The following is a 19,726-nucleotide window of genomic DNA, read 5'->3' as shown; positions in this document are numbered from 1 at the left end:
GTAATTATGAGAATTGTGTTAAAGCAATATTATTATTCTGTCTTTTTGTGCTGTGACCTGAGGCTGATAACACGCCCTGAGCCAACACCAAATACAGTCCAAACATGACTACATGTCCAAAACTAATTTACCCCCGACAAATAAAGAAATACTGAATCTTGAATCATTGCAGTAATTGTCAGGAAAACAGATATTTTTACAAAACTCTGCAGTTCTATCACTTCCCTGGGGAACAGAACACTGATGAACAAGCCAAACTGTCCAATGGGAGGCTGTTAGCGGTTTGCTCCTGGAGTATTTAGGAAAGTACCCACCGTTAGAAAAGGCCGCAGTCCTTCAGGTTGTTCTTGATGATGACGTCAGTAACCGCGTCGAACACAAACTGCACGTTCTTGGTGTCTGTGGCACAGGTGAAGTGGGTGTAGATCTCCTTGGTGTCCTTTCTCTTGTTCAAATCTTCAAACTGGCATTGGACATACGCCGCTGCCTCCTCGTAAGTGTTGGCGCCTGCAGGAAGACAGACATTTTCACCTTTTGACAATTCAGTGCTCGATTTTAGCACGCTTAAGTCACAATGGCACTCAGAAACTTTCTCTCTCTCATTCATAGTGTATATAATACAGAATAACCCAATAAATAGAATCAAATACATCTATTTCATTAGGGCTGTTTTTGAAAACTACATGGCATCCGTCTGCTCAGGCCTGACTCGTAACCGCTTTTCTTTGACTACAGGCAGCCAAACGTTAGACTTGTACATTTTCCAAATTTGACAAGCCCACTTAAACAAAGAGCCTCTCATGTTTGGTATTGCTGGCATCATGTTCACTTGTTTTCTTTTCTTCAATAAACAATTAGGGCATCATACAGTATAACCTGGAATGTGGCTTTAACGCGAACACAAACATTGTTCAATTTAAGCCAGGAAACAACTTAAATACAAACTTGGGAACTGGTAGTTGTGAACTGAGGCCTTTGTCCCTGTCACATGACAGCCACTGAACCAAATGTCATCTGGCAGGACCAGGGAAGCGGCGTAACTCCCGGCCAGCAGGGGGCAAGTTTAACCGTTTAACCAATGGCGTTTTCAGACCAAACGCACTCCGCGTCTAATGTTATTCAACACTATGCTACAATAGGCTACGGCTCTTTGTGGAAGAGAATTGTGTAATAAACTACAAATTCAACAAGCACAGCTTGAAGGCTACTTTATATGCATCTAGTGACAAACACCACATTGACATCATCTGTAAAAAGACTAAACAAAGAATATATTTCCTCCGTCGCCTGCGGTCTTTCGGAGCGTCTCGTCAGGTGCTGCTTCTGTTCTTCACTTCTGTGATTCTCAGTGTCCTGCAGTTCTGTAACTCTGTGTAGTAGAGCCAAATCTGGACTGAGACACTGCTCAAAGATTGTAGGACAGCCCCTGGATGGACTGTACGAGGCCGCCTACCAGAACAACACATTGCGGCTGGCTAAGAACACCTCTGACCCCAGCCATGTTCTGAACCCAGAATATGTGCTTTTGTTTGTTTGTGTTTGTTTGTATACTTTATTGTCCCCGTAGGGAAATTTGTCCTCTGCATTTAACCCATCCTTCGATGCCGCTGGGGCGACCCGTAAGGAGCAGTGGTCGACGGCAGTGCCGCGCCCGGGGACCCATCTCCATGATGTAGAGCCAGGCTGATGGTCAGAATCACCTGGCTGGAGGATTCACCTATTGCACATGTTTTTAGTGGTAGGGGAAACCGGAGTACCCGGAGGAAACCTACGCAGACACGGGGAGAACATGCAAACTCCACACAGAAAGGCCCCGTCCTGGTGGTTATCGAACCCGGGACCTTCTAGCTGTGAAGCGGAGGCGCTAACCGCTGCGCTACCGTGCCGCCACCGTGCTTCTACCATCAAGGCGGCGGTACCGTGTGCCACACTTCAATAAGGTCAGATTGAAGAACTCCTTTGTTCATCAGTCCATCCTGAAACTAAATGACGCGCTTAAGTCATAAATCAAAGTGTGCTCTGACGAGTGGACAATTGTTTATAATGTCTTTGTGAATTGTCTTATGTCTTGTCTGTATTTTGTGTTGATACGGAGCAGCTGAACTGTAAAACAAATTTTAGATCTTCGCATCTGACAATCTATCTAGTGGTTTTAGTGACTTTATTGGTGCTTATATTTTGTTTTCATGTGATCGATTGGCATAACATTTTCTGACGATATGTCATGATGTGTTTTTTTTGAAAGCCTGACAGTTTGCATGCACAGTTACTTAAGCCCAATACAATCCAAGTCGACCAAGCGGTTACATGCAGCTCTAATCAGACTGCAATGGACCCAGGCCATGGGTTTGGACAACCCTGTCCAGCACAAAGTATGTTTCTTTGTGCCCTCAAAAAGGGTGAGCCTACCAATAACCAAAACACTGTCCTCCCGAGAACGTCTCTATGGCTTTTGGCCAGAAAGGAGCATTTACACCATAGCAACCCAAGAAAAAGGCTTCACTTCACAGGAACTGATTGAGATACAAACAGCCTCCTGTAGAGTGTCCAGGTGAGTTAGTTGCGTTGCTCTCCTTCCTCAAGTGTTTTTACAGACATCCAGCATAAACAATACAATTCCAATAAAACTCTTGGCTGACAATAAAAAAATCAAAATACAAAAAAAGAATTCAAGAATTACTATTAGATAACTCATATTCCAAGCAATCCTCAGTAAATTGTAAGAGGATCTCTCTTTGAGAATACCACTGTTGTAAATACTTCGCTTGTTCGGCGGAAAACTATTGACCACTATGAGAGGGGAGTAATGTGCTCCTTTTCCTTGGTCCCTGAGAGCAGCAGTGAGGGAGAGGGCTTGGATCAGGAGACCCCTCTCCTGATACAATTCTGTTCCCTTTTCCTCTCCTCTACGATATAAACCAGAAGAAAGCGATCCAAGTGATGTTGTAGACAAGCGTAAGCAGCGGGGCTGTTGATGGTCTAACATTAGTGAGTATTTGTCTTACTACGAGAACAGATCTGTGCGATTGCCAGCAGGACGTTGGCAGAGACAAACCCAATAATCCCATCAACACTTACAGTGCCTCTCGAAAGTATTCATACACCTTGAACTTTTGCACATTTTGTCATGTTTACAACCCTAAACATAAAGATTTTATTTTTTATTTTTTTTACTGAACGTTCACACACAAGTAACCGACAACTGTGAAGTGAAAGCAAAATGATACATGATTCTGTTATTTTTCAAAAAATAGAAAACCGAAAAGTGGGGCGTGCATAAGTATTCATACAGCATGAATGAATACTTTGTGGAACGCCCTTTTACTGCAATAACAGCAGCAAGTCTTGGGGTCTGACTGTACAAGATTTGCACATGTAGAGTGTGACATTTTAGCCCATTCCTCTTTACAAAACAACTCAAGCTGTCACATTAGAAGGAGAGCGTTTGTGAACAGCAGTTTTCAAATTATTCCACAGATTTTCAATAGGATTTAGGTCAGGACTTTGACTGGGCCATTCTAACACATTAATATGTTTTTATTGAACCATTCCATTGTAGATTTATCTTTGTGTTTAGGGTTATTGTCCTGCTGAAGGTGAACCTCCGCCCCAGCCTCAGTTCTCTTGCTGACTGCAGCAGGTTTTCCTCCAAAACGTCCCTGTATTTGGCTCCATCCATCTTCACAACTATTCTCACAATCTCCCCAGTCCCCGCTGAGGAAAAGCAGCCCCACAGCATGATGCTCCCCCGATCATATTTGACACTGGGGATGGTGTACACAGGACGATGAGCAGTGTTAGGTTTGCTCCATACATAACGTTTTGCATTTGGGCCAAAAAGTTCAATTTTTGTCTCATCTGACCAAAGCTCCTTCTTCCACATGGAGCTGTTTCCTCCATATGACTTCTAGCAAACTTCAAACGGGATTTCTTATGGCCTCCTTTCAATAATGGCCTTCTTCTTCCACTCGTCCATGAAGGCCAGATTTGTGTAGATACGACTTATAGTTGTCCCATGTACAGATTCCCCCAGCTCAGCAGCAGGACTTCACAGTTCCTCCAGAGTTATCTTGGGGCACTTGGGTGCATTTCTTACCAGTGCTCTCCTTGTTCGCTCTGATATTTTAGGTGGACGACCACGTCTTGGTAAGTTGGCAGTGGTGCTATACTCCTATACTCCATTTCCAAATGATGGATTAAACAGTATTCCGGGAGATGTTTAAATCTTGGGAAATCTTTGTATAACTTAATGCTGCTTTTAACTTCTCCACAACTTTATCCCTGACCTCTCTGGTGCTCCGTGGCCTTCATGATGTTGTTTAGTGACCAATACACTCCGACCATAGCTCTGAGGGCCTAAAAGAACAGCTGTAATTATACTGAGAGTAGATTACACACAGGTGGCCTCTATTTAATGGTTGGGCCAAGGTGTGAACATTCTGGAGTCATGAGGAATGTTATAAAGGCAATTTAATGCACTCAGAAAATGCTGTATGAATACTTATGCACGCCTCACTTTTCACTTTTCACTTTTCAAAAAAATAACACAATCATGTATCATTTCGCTCTCACTTCACAGTTGTCTTACTTGTGTGTGAACGTTCAGTAAAAAAAATCAAAATGCAATCTTTATGTTTAGGGTTGTAAACATGACAAAATGTGCAAAGGTTCAAAGTGTATGAATACTTTCGAGAGGCACTGTATATTACACTCATAGGGTCTACAAAAAGGATAGTTCTGCTTTCAAAAACTTAAGCGTAACAAATAATATATAATCGCAGAGATAATATCATCGCATACATATTTGACAGCAATCGCCCTCTAGACGTGTACAAGTATCACCTTTTAACCAAGAAGGTAGGAAGTATGCACAAATGGCTACTGCGATGACTTCCTCACAAATAAACAAATAAACTGTATTTTATACATTTGCATTCATGATTACACAACACAATAATCCACACCTGTGTATTCAGTCAATATGCACCAAGGGAATGCGAGAAACACTATTTCAACTACTTGTGAATTGACAATAAATATTTGTTAATCCATATGTCTCACCTGCATATTCTGGGTAGCAGATGGTCAGGGGACTCTTCTTGATCTTCTCCTCAAACAAATCTTTCTTGTTGAGAAAGAGAATGATGGAGGTGTCCGTGAACCACTTGTTGTTGCAAATGGAGTCGAACAGCTTCATGCTCTCATGCATTCGATTCTGATTGAGAGAAAAAAAGTACTCTTATTTATTGTACTGGTCATTCAAATTTCAGATTGTTTGTGCAAATAATGAAAAGGCCACACAACTGTTTGAAACGTCTATGGCACATCCATTTGATCGTGTTGGTGCTTCACATTTTTATGAGAAATCGCAATAATAAAGTCTGTCCACAAGAGGTCAGTGTTCAAACAAAATGAAACCGTACCAAACCCTGAATATGGCAAGGAAAGCCATCACTACTTTGAGGTCATACTACTTAGAGACAGCAGCCACAGTTCAGCAGTTTGCCTAGTTTAGCTTAAAAGAACAGTGGGATGACAAGCAGCAGCATGAAGATAGAATAATACATCATTGTGAGTTCATTTTCCCTTGAAAACGGGCTCTGAGATCATTGTTGGCTCTGGGCCTAAAAAGTGAAAATCCCCAGAGTTACCAAACTAAAAATGAACCTCCTACCTTTGTTGTGGTTCTGTGAACCAAACAAAGTCATTCATTTCTCAGTGCTGCAAAATTATAAAAAGCAAATGGTATATCGTACTCTTTTGTTGCCAGAAACAGTGTATACTAGTAGCAGTACATTTCATTCAAGCTTCCTTACAGTTAAGTTGCTTCATTGGACCATAACATCTATAAAATAATATAAAGAATTCTCCCAAACGTAGACTACTTCAGTCAGTTGATAAAACCATTATGTTCCTTATTGAATGTTTTTATTTGTTTGACAGGGACAGTACATGAAAACATTGCCAACTCGGTGGATGATGTTGTGTATATAAGGCATCTAGCCATAGGCTAATTTTTCAAGATTTGGCTTATAAAAGAATAGAAAGATGATGTTCACATCACCAGCCATCAATATTTGACAATGTACTGCCTATATACGATTAAAAAAAATGTGTCAACTATAGCATTTGTGAATAAAGCAAAGTGAGGAGGTTTGGGAAGAAGTCTGCATCTTTCAATGGACTTCCACAGATTCATTGAGCTGGAGAGAACACTGCTGGAAAAACGTTATAAAGATTCTTTTTATCTCCCCACCAAGGCAAATATAGGAATAAAAATGCAGAGTGTTGGATAAAATGTGGTTCTATGGAGGCACATAACTTTCATATTTTCTGGGAATGTCCCTCACTACAACATTACTGGTTTGGAGTTCATAAAACCTTAAATGAGGTGTTTAAGGTACAAACCATGAATGATTTTAAGTCTCCAACTTCAAAAGTTGGTTAGGAGGGGGGATATAAAGCTGTCGCAGGCACTTTTAGCTGCTAGCAAGAAATTCATCACTAGGAGATGGCTGAATTTGACCCCACCGTCACGTGACGATTGGTATGGAACAATTCTGGAAATATTTAAAACGAAAAAATTAAAAATTAACATATGCTTTAAGAACACAAATTGATCCATTTGTTCCAAATTGAGTAAAATGTATCCGTTTTATTTCCCCCAACCGGAATGACTTTACATAACCTCAAATGTATTTGACAAATAATAATTATATGGATGTCTAAGATTTCTTGTTTTATGTGTATGTGTATGTGTATGTGTATATATATATATATATATATATATATATATATATACACACATACATACATACACACACTACGATTTAAATACGAATGATCATACATTTTTGTAATGTTGCTATCCTTTTCCAATAAAATTCTAAATATATATTTAAAAAAAAAAACGTTACCATTTCTTCATCTTCAGCAAGTACCAGGTCATAGTCACTCAGAGCCACACAGAAAATAATGGCTGTGACTCCTTCAAAGCAATGGATCCACTTCTTCCTCTCGGACCTCTGTCCACCAACATCAAACATTCTGCATAAAGACAACGATAGTAAGTTAAGTAAGTAAGTGCTTTATTTGTCATGACATTGCGTTCAGGTGCTGGGTTAGTCCTGAGCCGTTGCGACTGAGCCAACCTGACCAGAGAGATGTTGGTGTGGCTGTGACCATGAACTCTGCCTCTCAGTCTCAAAGTTGAAAAATGTGCAAATATTGTCACGTGTGTAAAGATTCAGGATGTGTGGGACAGTACCTAACAGCAGTTTCAAAATAAGATTGGGCCCAGCTGCTTTGATACTGGACTTTCAATGTGCCCCGATCATGATGCAAGTTTGGGCACATGACATTATTTCTGAGTCGTGTCAATTTAATTTTGCCACTGTAGTTTATAATCTAGCTCATTTGTCAGTTTTGCTGTTCAATCTGTCTCATTGATGATTTATCAAATCAACAATATCTGGGAAGCCCTGACTGTTGTTGTAACGTTTGGCTTTACAAAAACAATTCAATTAGGTATTTTTATTGAGCAGCACTTAATTTTGGATTTGCCTAATTTGCACAGTTATCTTGGGTTTCAAGCATGCCTTTGCTGTTGTTTTTGTTCACACCTCATGGTACTAGTACTCCGTATTAGAGGCTACACTGAGCCCAAGTATTGGTATCAGACTGGTAGTCCGTATCAGAAACTACACTGAGCCCAAGTATTGGTATCAGACTGGTACTCCGTATCAGAAACTACACTGAGCCCAAGTATTGGTATCAGACTGGTACTCCGTATCAGAGGCTACACTGAGCCCAAGTATTGGTATCAGACTAGTACTCCGTATCAGAGGCTACACTGAGCCCAAGTATTGGTATCAGACTGGTACTCCGTATCAGAGGCTACACTGAGCCCAAGTATTGGTATCAGACTAGTACTCCGTATCAGAGGCTACACTGAGCCCAATATTGGTATCAGAGGCTACACTGAGCCCAAGTATTGGTATCAGACTAGTACTCCGTATCAGAGGCTACACTGAGCCCAAGTATTGGTATCAGACTGGTACTCCGTATCAGAGGCTACACTGAGCCCAAGTATTGGTATCAGATTGGTACTCCGTATCAGAGGCTACACTGAGCCCAAGTACTGGTATCAGATTGGTAATCTGTATCAGAGGCTACACTGAGCCCAAGTATTTGTATCAGACCGGATTGCAAAAAACACATCAGAATAACCCTATTTAGTTGGTTGCCTTGAGAGAAGGGCTGGGGCGATTGTGCTCACTTGAAATGCAAGTCCTTGAATGTGAAGTGCGTCTCCACAATGCCAGTGGTTTTGACCCGGGTCCTCAACACGTCCTGCTGGGTGGGCACATAGGCTCCATGGGATATCCTGTCCAGGTCATTAAGGTAGCTTTGAACAGAACAAAAGTCAGTCAGACAAAAGGCATTCAGATCTGCTGCCAACACAAATACAAGTAACTGTTTCCTCTCGTGCCAACACTTTTCAGACACTCTTTTATGGTTTGTATACAATGTGAGATAAGGTGAAGGCCTCGAGGCATTTGACCGAACACATAGGAGATTTGGAGGGAAATGGAATTTTTCTAGACAGTTAGGCTAGAAACAGCAGATTTTAGAATCTTCTTAACACATTTGACAATGTGCTAGATTAAGATGACCCAAGTTTGGCTTCTCCTCGCAAACAGTCCTGTCACCTGTGTGTGTCCTACTCACTATGCAGCAGAGTCGTTGAGCTGATACTCCCGGGAGCGGCTGAAGCAGGCCTGGACGCCTCCATCTTTCCACAGTCTCTGGATGACCCCGGCCAGTTCCCCCGTCATGAAACCTTCCTCAGCGGAGCCCGCCAGTACGAACAGCTGCCGAGCGTCGTCCTGCACAAAACACGTTCAACTTCCATCAAACATTCGGGAATGGAACAACACAAAGAAGTTGAAGCTGCATATGACACCAAGATGACTTTGAGCTTATGACCATTCTTTCATGTTCTCCTACGTAATCTAAAGAACAGAGCAAGACATTTGGTTCATAAGTTACAAAGATTTCTTCAGAGGATTAAAACTGTCCATGAGACTTTGCCTTTAAGAGTCCGTATGAGCAAAACCCAAAATTCACGTACGGAGAAAAAAATGGGATTTATAAAACCCTCCGTACCAGCAGCACCACGTAATCTCCTCTTCACTGATTCCACCTGGAGCAGAAATGTGCACACATGACCCCTCCTCAGGCCACGCCAGTGCCGTTCACCAAGCTCAAACTTCCTGAAACTACAGAATAAGCTTGGCGCGCTCTTAACTACTCAGACAGCCTATTGTTCTTTTTAGCTCGCTGTACGTGCAAAACGTGGGTTTTAGGATGAGGCAGCGGTTCGCTTGGAGGGCATGAGTGAGGGGGTATCAGTGTCCGGGAGGTGTGAGTGAGGGAGGTCATGGAGCTGCGTAACTGCGCAGCGTCTCTGAATGGACTGTACCTTGGACCAGCCCTCAGTGCAGCTTCTGGTTAAAAACACAGAGCGGTTCTCCTTAATTGTGACGCCTCCACTGTGCTGTAGGTGTGTGGGGGCTTCTTGGTGGCTCTTCAGTATTTCAGAAGAAGACATCTGTAGGTCTCAAATGTCTTAATAGGCTGCTGTTTGGTTACTTTTAACACATTGCCGCGTTGTTTTGGGGATTTCGCTCTAGAGTGCCAACAATCCAGACCATTTTTCATGATATATTTGTAGCACCAAAGCATATTCTATGTTATAGCTATGGACACATGCTATGGCTCGTTTGAAAGGTGAGACTCTAAGCTCTCAGTAGGTGAAAACCTTTTAATTCTACGCGCCTCGGTACCTAAGCTAAACAGAGGCTAACAGTTTTTTTTCTACACTGCGTTCCAAATTATTATGCAAATAGTATTTTTGTGTCAAAAAGGTAAAAAAAAAAAAAAATGAAACTCATGGATGGTATCGTGCCTCAGGGCTCTATGAATCACTGGCATTAATCTCAGAGACCTGGGGTGATTAGTTTTCAGGTTAAGCCCAGTTAAGGGAAAAACTACTGAAAAAGGGTGTTCCACTTTATTATGCAGATCATCATTTTCAAGCAATATGGTAATGAAAAAGGGTCTCTCTGCTAATGAAAAGCATAAAATAGTTGAATGCCTTGGTCTAGGTATGAAAACCTTTGATATTTCATGAAAGATTAAGCGTAATCATCATACTGAAAAGAGATTTGTGGATGATTCAGACACACTCGGGTTTGTGCAGATAACGGCACAATATGGACGGTTTCTGCCAGATAAACACATCAGATTAAGAGAACAGCTGCTACAAAGCAGCATACAGGTATTTGAAGCTGCTGGTGCCTCTGGAGTCTCCCAAACATCAAGGTGTAGGACCCTCCAGAGGCTGCAGTTGTGCATAAACCTTCTAACCGGGCCTCCCCTAAACGGTTAATTGAATGCTGATGAACAGAAACGGCTGCAGTGGCTCAGGAATACATGAGGACTCATTTTCAAACAGTCTTGTTCACTCATGAGTGCCGTGTAATCCTGGATGGTCAAATCAATGGAGTAGTGGATGGTTGGTGAATGGCCACAATGTCCCAACAAGGCTGTGATGTCAGTAAGGAGAGGGCGGAGTCATGTTTTGGGCCAGAATCATGAGGAGAGAGCTGGTCGGCCCCTTTAGGTCCTTTTAGGATCCCTGAAGGTGTGAAAATTACCTTTGAAAAATATGTGGAGTTTCTGACTGACCACTGTCTTCTATGCTACAAAAAGAAGAGCCGTGCTTTCCCTAACAAAATCCTCTTCATGCATGACAACGTACCATGTCCTGCTGTAAAGAATACCTCTGCGTCAACCTGACCTCAACCCTATTGAGAACATTTGGAGCCTCAACAAAAAAAAACATCTATGAGGGTAGGAGGCAGTTTTCATCCAAACAGCAGCTCTGGGAGGCTATTCTGACATCATGCAAAGAAATCCAAGCAGAAACTGTCCAAAAAGTCACAGGTTTAATGGATTTAAGAATTTTGAAGCTGCCTATGGTAAAATGTAACTTGACCGGTTAATATTTTTTTGATTGAAATAGCTTTTGATTTCAGTAAGTATGACCTCCTAATGCTACAAATTCAACAAATGACCATTTTCAGTTAATTACAAGCTTTAAAATGTATTGAAACGATGAGTTGCATAATAATTTGGAACAGTAGATTTTGAAGTTTTTACTATTTTTATTTTTGAAAAAAATACTGTTGTCACTGGGAGATTTTTTCAACCACATTTAAATGATCCTCTACCAGTGAAAGACTTTAGACTTTAGAAAATCAGCATAATAATTTGGAACGCAGTGTAGAAACAGAAATATCGCACCATTTGAGCCTTTAAATTCGGATAAAGACAAACTGGAGAAAATGTGGTGGGTTCAGGTGGGGGTTAGTATGAACCAAACAGAAAAATAAATCAGATACATCAAAACTGTTTCCATTTTACAGCAATAGAGTAGTTGTTTCATCAGTTAAACAGATCTGTGTGTATCTTCTGTCTCCGCTCAGCGAGGAAAAGTGGGCGGAGCAGACATGCAGGCACAGCGGACAGGTGCTGTAGTTCAGCACTCAGAGACTCCTAAAAGTCCATGTGGAAAAAAAAGCACCAACGCGCACCAATCAACACAACGCACAGAATCAGAATCACGCACAGAATCAACACCGGCCACAATATGTGGCCGGTGTTGATTCTGTGACAAATGAGTGTAAATGCCAGATAAATGGTGGTTTATTTTATAAATGGTGTTTGTCCTGAGCCGCTCCGCCACTGTGGGCCAACCTACTGGAATAACCTAATCATTCAGGAAGTTCAGGTCATCAGCTGATCTCAGTCTTTGGGCAGTTCAGAACAGTAAAATGCAGGGGGGTTAGGCAGTATAATGAAATCTTATTGGAGAATTGTTACAAAATCTGTAAAACAATCTAATTTTGTCTTGTTGGCACAGTGGTGCAGCAGTTGGTGCCTCGTGCTGTGAACGTAGTGCTTCACACTAACTGCTTCAAGGGCTGTTTTCGATATACTGAAATATTGTCATATAGAACCAGCAAATGTTTTTTTATTTATTCCATTAAAAACTATTAATTTTGCTTCATCTATTTGAGGTGAAACAACAAAGTATCTTCCTTTAACGCTGTCCCTGGACCCAACAGGCATCAAAACTTTGATACCAGCAGTACCAATTACCTAACACTTTTTTCCGTTACCAGCCCTACCAACTCTCCCTAACTTGGACAGAAGAAATAATAAAGACAAGACCCTTCAGCAACATTTGGCCAAGGAGTAAAACCAATGTGATTTTTGAATTCAGCACATCAAAACTGTCCTAAAATCAGCTCACAAAACTGAAACACCAAATTTGTTGTAAACCAGTGTAATATTCCACAATGTTCATTAAATGACCAGTCATTCTCCTTAAAGGCCATTACTCTCCAACTGTTTACTGTCGTTATATTCTTTTTTATTCCTTGCCTTGCATATACAGGAACGTTGGCCATGGTGGCAATGTTTTCTTGTACCGTCTCTGCCAAATAAGCTAATGAATCAAAAGAATAACAGTGGGCCAAAGTGAGCAGCAAAAAAAGCTACTGAAGATGCACACTGCTGAAGGGCGGCACGGTAACACAGCGGTTAGCGCTTGTGCTTCACAGCTAGAAGGTCTGGGTTCGATTCCCACCAGGGACGGCCTTTTCTGTGTGGAGTTTGCATGTTCTCCCCGTAGGTTTCCTCCGGATACTCCGGTTTCCCCTACCACTAAAAACATGCACAATAGGTGAATCCTCCAGCCAGGTGTTCCTGACCACCAGCCTGGCTGCTCATCATGGAGATGGGTCCCCGAGCGCCGGCCCACGCTGGCAGCTCACTGCTCCTACAAGTCGCCCCAGCGGCATTGAGGATGGGTCAAATGCAGAGAATGAATTTCCCTATGGGGATTAATAAAGTATACCTTAACCTTAGGAGAGTAGCTTATAGTAGTGAAAATAAAAAATCATTGTAACGCAAAAAGAAAACCAGTTTAGTATTTGGTACAATATATTTTCAACTTACCGCCCTGGCAGGATCAGCAAAGTCGATCTTGAGACGCCCCATGGCTCGGATGATGGCAATAATAGACTGGATGGTGTTGCTATAGACCACAGCCTTGTACTGCTTGCACTCCTCCTCTGAGTATCCGGCCTCGTGAATAATCCTAGCTCACAGATACATTCAGAGTCAGAATATCCTATTCATCCACATGGAAAATTCATCAGCTGCTGCTGCTCCAATAAATACAAAAAACATTAAAACGCAGAACAAAACAACCATCACTAATAAATAATAAAGAGCGACTGGCTACCACAAAATTAGAATTAAAATGTATAATTCTGAGTCAATGTGTGAATAGCTCAGGGTTGGACAGTCTAATAGCTGTTGGGAGGAAAGTGCAGGAGCAGTCTGTCAGTGAAGGTGGTGCTCAGACCGTCCAGTGCCAAAACTGTGGAAAAGTCTGGGATGGTGAAGCATCATACTGTATTAAACAACATAGGACTCTAAAAGGTTATATTGAGTATTGTACAATTTCATTTCTTGCAAATAATTTTGCTATGTTTCCAGCAGAGTAAATGTATAAAAATATGAAAATACTTGGCAAGGGAAAGGTCAAACATCAAGCCAAAACATAATGGTCAACATGTTGAAACAATAAGGCATGAGCTAAAACGTGTTGCAAAATGTGTGCGTTTGACACTTACTTCATCTGTTTCACAATTGTACTTTTTCCAGACTCTCCGGCACCTAACAGAGAGACAACAGATGATCAAACAGAATATCACACATTAACACAATGGCTCAAGTCGTTAGTCTGAAGTCAAACCGTCCAACACAAAGTACAGCAAGTGCTTGTAATTTTCCCTTGGAGTATCCGAGTGCCACCATGTCAGAGTCAGTAGATACACGCCACGTTTACTAAATAGTAAACAGTGAACTTGCCAGCACTGGGTCACAGCGCCATTGGATAATCTGGTAAAGCCTCCTCTCATCAGTGAGATTATACGCATCATACACCTGTACATCCCCGGGTTACAAACTCATGGCTTATCATCAGATAGGCTTATGTCAAATCTGAACGTGTCAAACATTTATTAGTTTTCATTTATTAGAGACTAGGTAGTCCGTTTGCAAATTTCTTATCCAGTTTTGTCTAAGACGCAAAGCAGTACGAGTTCACAACATTTTAATTAGCCCACCTCTGCAGGGACTTCTCTTCTCCCCGGTGTAAACTCATCATGACAAACCGACACACAACACACAAGCTCAGGGTACAACAAACACAAGTCCATTCACTTCCACATGACGGATCAGGAGCAGAAAGAGCATCCATCTTACTCAGCCTATATCACACCCTGAATTACTCTTCTGCTAAAGTCAAAATCACAGTGGCTCACAAACCGGACTGATGCAAAAGCTCATCTGAGGCATTAGTCAATGAACACTGCATTAATTAGGCCTGTCCTTCATGTTATTTAACCATATCGACTTATTGTTTAAGAAATGTAAAACTGTAGATTGTAGGACTCAATATTTTTCATCTGTGCATTTATTTGCATGTTCTCCTATTGTTATACTTTTTATATTTCACCAAAGTAAATTGTGCTTCACCTTCACCCACCTCCCTGTGTCGGGAGCAAAAATCCCATTGAAAATCTCTATGGACTTCAAATATGAACAGTTTAAAAGCACGAGGATAACCAGCCATGTACAAACTACTGACCACAAAGTAGGGATGGGACGATAATGAAATTTGGGGTCTCGATTATCTTGGCCAAAATAAATGCGATTAACGATATTCTCACAATATTTGCCTGAAAACTGAAACTGCAGAAATGATGGGGATTGGGCAATTATGCAATATTCCTCTTCATTGTCTGCTGTAAATGTCATCTTGAGTGGGACATAAAGTAAGTATTTAAAGGAACAGGCCACCGTTTTTACATACTGAAATATGTTCTTACCTGAGCTTAGACGAGTTGATACGTACCTGTCTGGTTTTTGTGCACGCCCTCAGTCACGCAAAACGACCAAAGATGTAGTTAGCACTTGGCCTCTCCCAATGTATTCCTATAGCTCCAAACGGGGGTGAAGTTGGAAGCTACCACGCGCACATACAAAGACCAGACAGGTACGTATCAACTCATCTAACATCAGGTAAGAACATATCACAGTATGGAAGAACTGTGTGCCCTCAGTCACGCAAAACGACCAAAGATGTAGTTAGCATCTAGCCTCTCCCAATGTATTCCTATAGCTCCAAACGGGGGTGAAGTTGGAAGCGACCAAGCTCTTCCACGGGCACGCCCAAAGACCAGACAGGTACGTATCAACTCGTCTAAGCTCAGGCAAGAACATATCTCAATATGGAAAAATGGTGGCCTATTACTTTAAAGGCACACTGTGTAACATTTTGGACTATACTGTTACAAATATGCAGTTAATGAGCCGCTCGACACAGAAAATGCTATTTCTGCAGTGGATAAACAAAGAATGGATTTGGATGAGGAACTACTGACTTTAGTCACATCTCCATGGAGACGTACCTGGTAAAGTGACCGGCACTGGTTGTCTGATGGATTTAGCCATTATCTTCTGGAACAATAATCGCAATAATAAAAAAAAATGTGGCGATCGATTCATCGCGATTAACGATATTATTGTTTATCGTCCCAGCCATCCCTACCTCAAAATTGATATACTGAACGAAAGAAATTCGCAAAATGCTATTAGACTGTTTTAGATTAATCGTTGATTCAAAATTGTGCATTTTATGTCCATGAGCTAACGCAGACTGATTAGCTGCTATCCTTCTGTTTAATGTGAATTTTTTACCCCCGAAAAGTTGACTTCCAGCACCATCAGGCGGGACTGTTGATGAGCTCCAGAGCAGCTAGTGTGATATTTTAAGATATGATTATGTACTTTTAGAACGTAGGCACATTGTCATTTTTATAATTTATGTTTAATCATTCACCCATCACAGGAGCAATGCGTGGTAAGACTAAGGGGCTTGTTTTGTTTATAAATGCCCTGCAGGTGCTTGTGGGAAATCCTGGCAGGAAAGAAAACACACAACTTGTAAATTCAAATGAGCCACCTCTACTCTATTTTCATATTACAGTCAAATACAAAAATTGTATTTCAGGGGCGGTGAGCCCATCATATCAACAGGGAGTTGTGTCTTTCCACAGATGTTTAGAAGTCATCTACTACAGTGGCCACTGGAGGGAAAGGTGAGGAGAGTCTGGTCTAACCAGGCTTTGGAGTTAATTGCATGTTTTCGTCATTTCTAAAGTCAAAGTCTATGGCTTATAACAACATGTGCTCTTCCTTATTGTGTAGCCTGTCATGCCTATAAACATCAACCTGCCATTGTGGCCAAACTCTGGCATATTCACATGTGGACAACAGGACAGTGCACACTATACTATTCCATTCACACAAGCATATTCTGCGTTAATGCAAATTAGTTGCATATAATTAATACATAATGAACATGTGAGTAGTGTTTTTGATCAAATGCGATTGGTGTTCGTTAATCTGTCCGACAATCAGGTTACCATAAATCCCACTCGGTATTTATCTTTGTGGGATTAGTCGACTAATCCCGGCTAGCTTTAGGGAGCTAGCTAAACTGCTAATTGCTAAATTAGCTTACTGGGGCGTCTCTGGCCGCTTTGAGTGACAACATTATTCTCAGACCAATATATGTATAAGGTTCAACTAACTGAACCGAGAAATAACATGTTTTAAAGACCTCAGATGAACTTTACAGCACCAACACGCAATTCGTATCACGCCCTAAAGTGAAGTGTGTAGCGCAGCACCACATTTGTTTCAACAACAATCAATTTGTGTCATCAAAGTTAGGACCGCTGGAAAATAATCGAATATATTACGCTGCAACACTATATAAAGAAATAGTTCAACTCAAAGTTTGTAGAGGGGCCGATCCATCTCCCGCACCCCCCCAGTCCGTCCGTGTGTCTCTCACCCAGAAGCAGCAGCTTCACCTCCCGGGCTGCCTTCTCCCCGTCGTCCCGCAGATTCCTGTCGATCATTTTGCTCCGCTCCTGCGCCGCCTTGTCGTCCGTACTCAGAGTGCACCCCATCTTCTTCAAGCTCAGACTCCGAATAAACTAAAACCCAAACTTTACCTACGAGTACAACCGCAACATGCAAAGGCTACCGAGTTAGCATTCAGCGGCAGCAGCAGCGGGAGGAGGCGTCTCACCAGATTCCAACCCGCCCTGGCCTCGCTATATCAAGCTCCCAAACTGAACAGGCGATCGGTGGAACACACACGCGGAGATGAAGGCATTCACGGTTCGCTGCTGCGCTCGCCTGCCCTCTCCTGCTGAGCTGATCGCGGCTGATGATCGTTCACAGATAGTAGGGAGCAGCAGTAGTTGGCATCATCAACTGTTCGCTTCCTGTTCTGCACGTACCTCGGCTCTGCGCATGCGCCCCAAAGCAACAAGCTTCTTTTAAAACTGAAGGCACATAATGACTGAGGAACTGGACCATTTAAGATATGGTTTAGTCCTGATTTAGTTTAGCAATTAGTTCTGGTTTGTCCTGCTGGACATTTGCACAATCGACTTTTTTGAGCTCTTAACCATGTCGCTCCCACATCAGAGACTAACCAAGAGTAGTATTTCACTAAATATGCAGTTCTGACTAACCAACGGGCAAAGCTGGTACATTTATGTGAATGTAGTGTGTGAGTGAGAGGTTGGTGCACAGACTGGTCGCCCCGCTTCCGTCAGGAGGGCAGCGGTAGTACAGCGGTACAGCTAGAAAGTGCGGATTCGATTCCCACTTGGGACGAGGCCTTCCTGTGTGGAGTTCACATGTTATCCTCGTGTCTGCGTAGGTTTCCTCCTTCCCCTACCACTAAAGACATGTACAATAGGTTAATCCTCTAGGCATGTGTTTCTGGCCATTAGCTTGGCTCCACATCATGGAGATGGGTCTCCTACAGAGAGGGGGTTGTAGCCGAAAGTGTGGTCTGGTCCGTGAATATTAAAAGACCGGTCCGGACCATTACGGACCATGACCTCTTGGGGCGCTGTGCACTGGTCCGAGTGGTCCCTGATGGTCCCTGAGATGGTCTCTAGGTCCCTCGAATGGTCTTTGGGCTGAATTAATGGTCCTGTGTATTATGTGTGGCAGGAGTGGAGTCCTAATAGGTCTATATCAATATTTCTCATTCATTTTGAGGAAAACCAACGATTTGTTTTGGGAAGATTTTTTTATTTGAAAATCATATTCTTTTTCCGGATGGTTTTCGACATCATCTGTTTCAAACATTGCTCTATATTCATTCCAACCAAATGAAATACGCACATTTGCGACATTAATGATCTTTTTTTAGTTGTACTCATTACAACTATAGACTAAATTAACTGAAATTCTGTGATTATTGTAGATATTACGTGGCCCAACGGGTTACGTGTATGACTGCGATATCAAGGGTTCGTGGTTCGAGAATGACTGAAAGTGTTATTTTTGGTTTCAAAACACAGAAGCATTTTACGGTTAATGATAATGATTCTTAGCATCATTGATAACTGTGCAGTTTTTAAAATGTTCAAATAAACTGAATTTACGGATCAGCATTAATGTTTTTCCCAGTGGGTTCCCAGTCAAAAAAAAAAAAGGTGGGGACAGGATCGATCCACCGACCTTATACGCATAAGCCCGGCGCTCTGCCTATGGAGCCCTGCAAGCAGGACTAGTTCAGATTGTTCCGCAGTCCGACAAGACATGGATTAATGTTATGAACCGGAACGGAGTGGTGGCTTTACAAGTTCTTGAATCATTTTATTATTGTTATATGTTATTAGCGCAAATTGGCCTGAGCTTCGCTGAGCAGAGCAGCACCCACGTGATCCACGTGATCAGCAGCACCATGTCAGGGACCGGTCCCTGACTGGTCCGGACCACTCGGACCAGTGATGCCTGTATGAAGCAGAATCCAGTCATAAGTAACATGTAGGCTACCATTCTACCATTGATTCAGACCAAGGACCATCTCAGGGACCGGTCCCTGACTGGTCCGGACCACTCGGACCAGTGGTCCCTTATGCTTGTATGAAGCAGAAACCAGTCATAAGTAACAGGTACCATTGACTCAGACCAAGGACCATCTCAGGGACTGGTCCCTGACTGGTCCGGACCACTTGGACCAGTGGTCCCTGATGCCTGTATGAAGCAGAGACCAGTCACAGGCCACAGGTACCATTGACTCAGACCAAGGACCATCTCAGGGACCGGTCCCTGACTGGTCCGGACCACTTGGACCAGTGGTCCCTTATGCTTGTATGAAGCAGAAACCAGTCATAAATAACAGGTACCATTGACTCAGACCAAGGACCATCTCAGGGACCGGTCCCTGACTGGTCCGAACCACTCGGACCAGTGGTCCCTGATGCCTGTATGAAGCAGAGACCAGTCAGTGGTCCCTTATGCTTGTATGAAGCAGAAACCAGTCATAAGTATGAAGCAGAAACCAGTCATAAGTAACAGGTACCATTGACTCAGACCAAGGACCATCTCAGGGACCGGTCCCTGACTGGTCTGGACCACTCGGACCAGTGGTCCCTGATTCTTGCATGGGCCCAAGGACCACTTCAAGGACCACGGTCTGTTA

At 42.4% G+C, this 19,726-nt stretch overlaps 1 protein-coding gene across 1 annotated transcript in view; it reads right to left on the bottom strand.

Moving 5' to 3' along the window:
* Positions 1-17,374, bottom strand: part of LOC306972089 (guanine nucleotide-binding protein G(i) subunit alpha-1) — a 20,121-nt gene extending 2,747 nt beyond the window's left edge. The window contains exons 1-8 of the mRNA XM_079568566.1: positions 17,066-17,374; positions 13,773-13,815; positions 13,090-13,231; positions 8,731-8,888; positions 8,279-8,407; positions 6,918-7,047; positions 5,062-5,215; positions 315-507 (exon numbers count right to left, since the gene is read on the bottom strand). Of these exons, the coding sequence (XP_079424692.1) occupies positions 317-507; positions 5,062-5,215; positions 6,918-7,047; positions 8,279-8,407; positions 8,731-8,888; positions 13,090-13,231; positions 13,773-13,815; positions 17,066-17,183 (1,065 nt within the window). The 5' untranslated portion in view covers positions 17,184-17,374 and the 3' untranslated portion in view covers positions 315-316. The remainder of the gene's footprint in view (positions 1-314; positions 508-5,061; positions 5,216-6,917; positions 7,048-8,278; positions 8,408-8,730; positions 8,889-13,089; positions 13,232-13,772; positions 13,816-17,065) is intronic.
* Positions 17,375-19,726: the final 2,352 nt, after the last annotated feature.

This window comes from Gobius niger (genome assembly GCF_951799975.1).
Source record: "Gobius niger genome assembly, chromosome: 12".
In the NCBI taxonomy this organism is placed as follows: Eukaryota; Metazoa; Chordata; class Actinopteri; order Gobiiformes; family Gobiidae; genus Gobius; species Gobius niger.
Note: the sequence above shows the minus strand (reverse complement) of the source record. Positions and strands in the feature narration are given on the sequence as shown.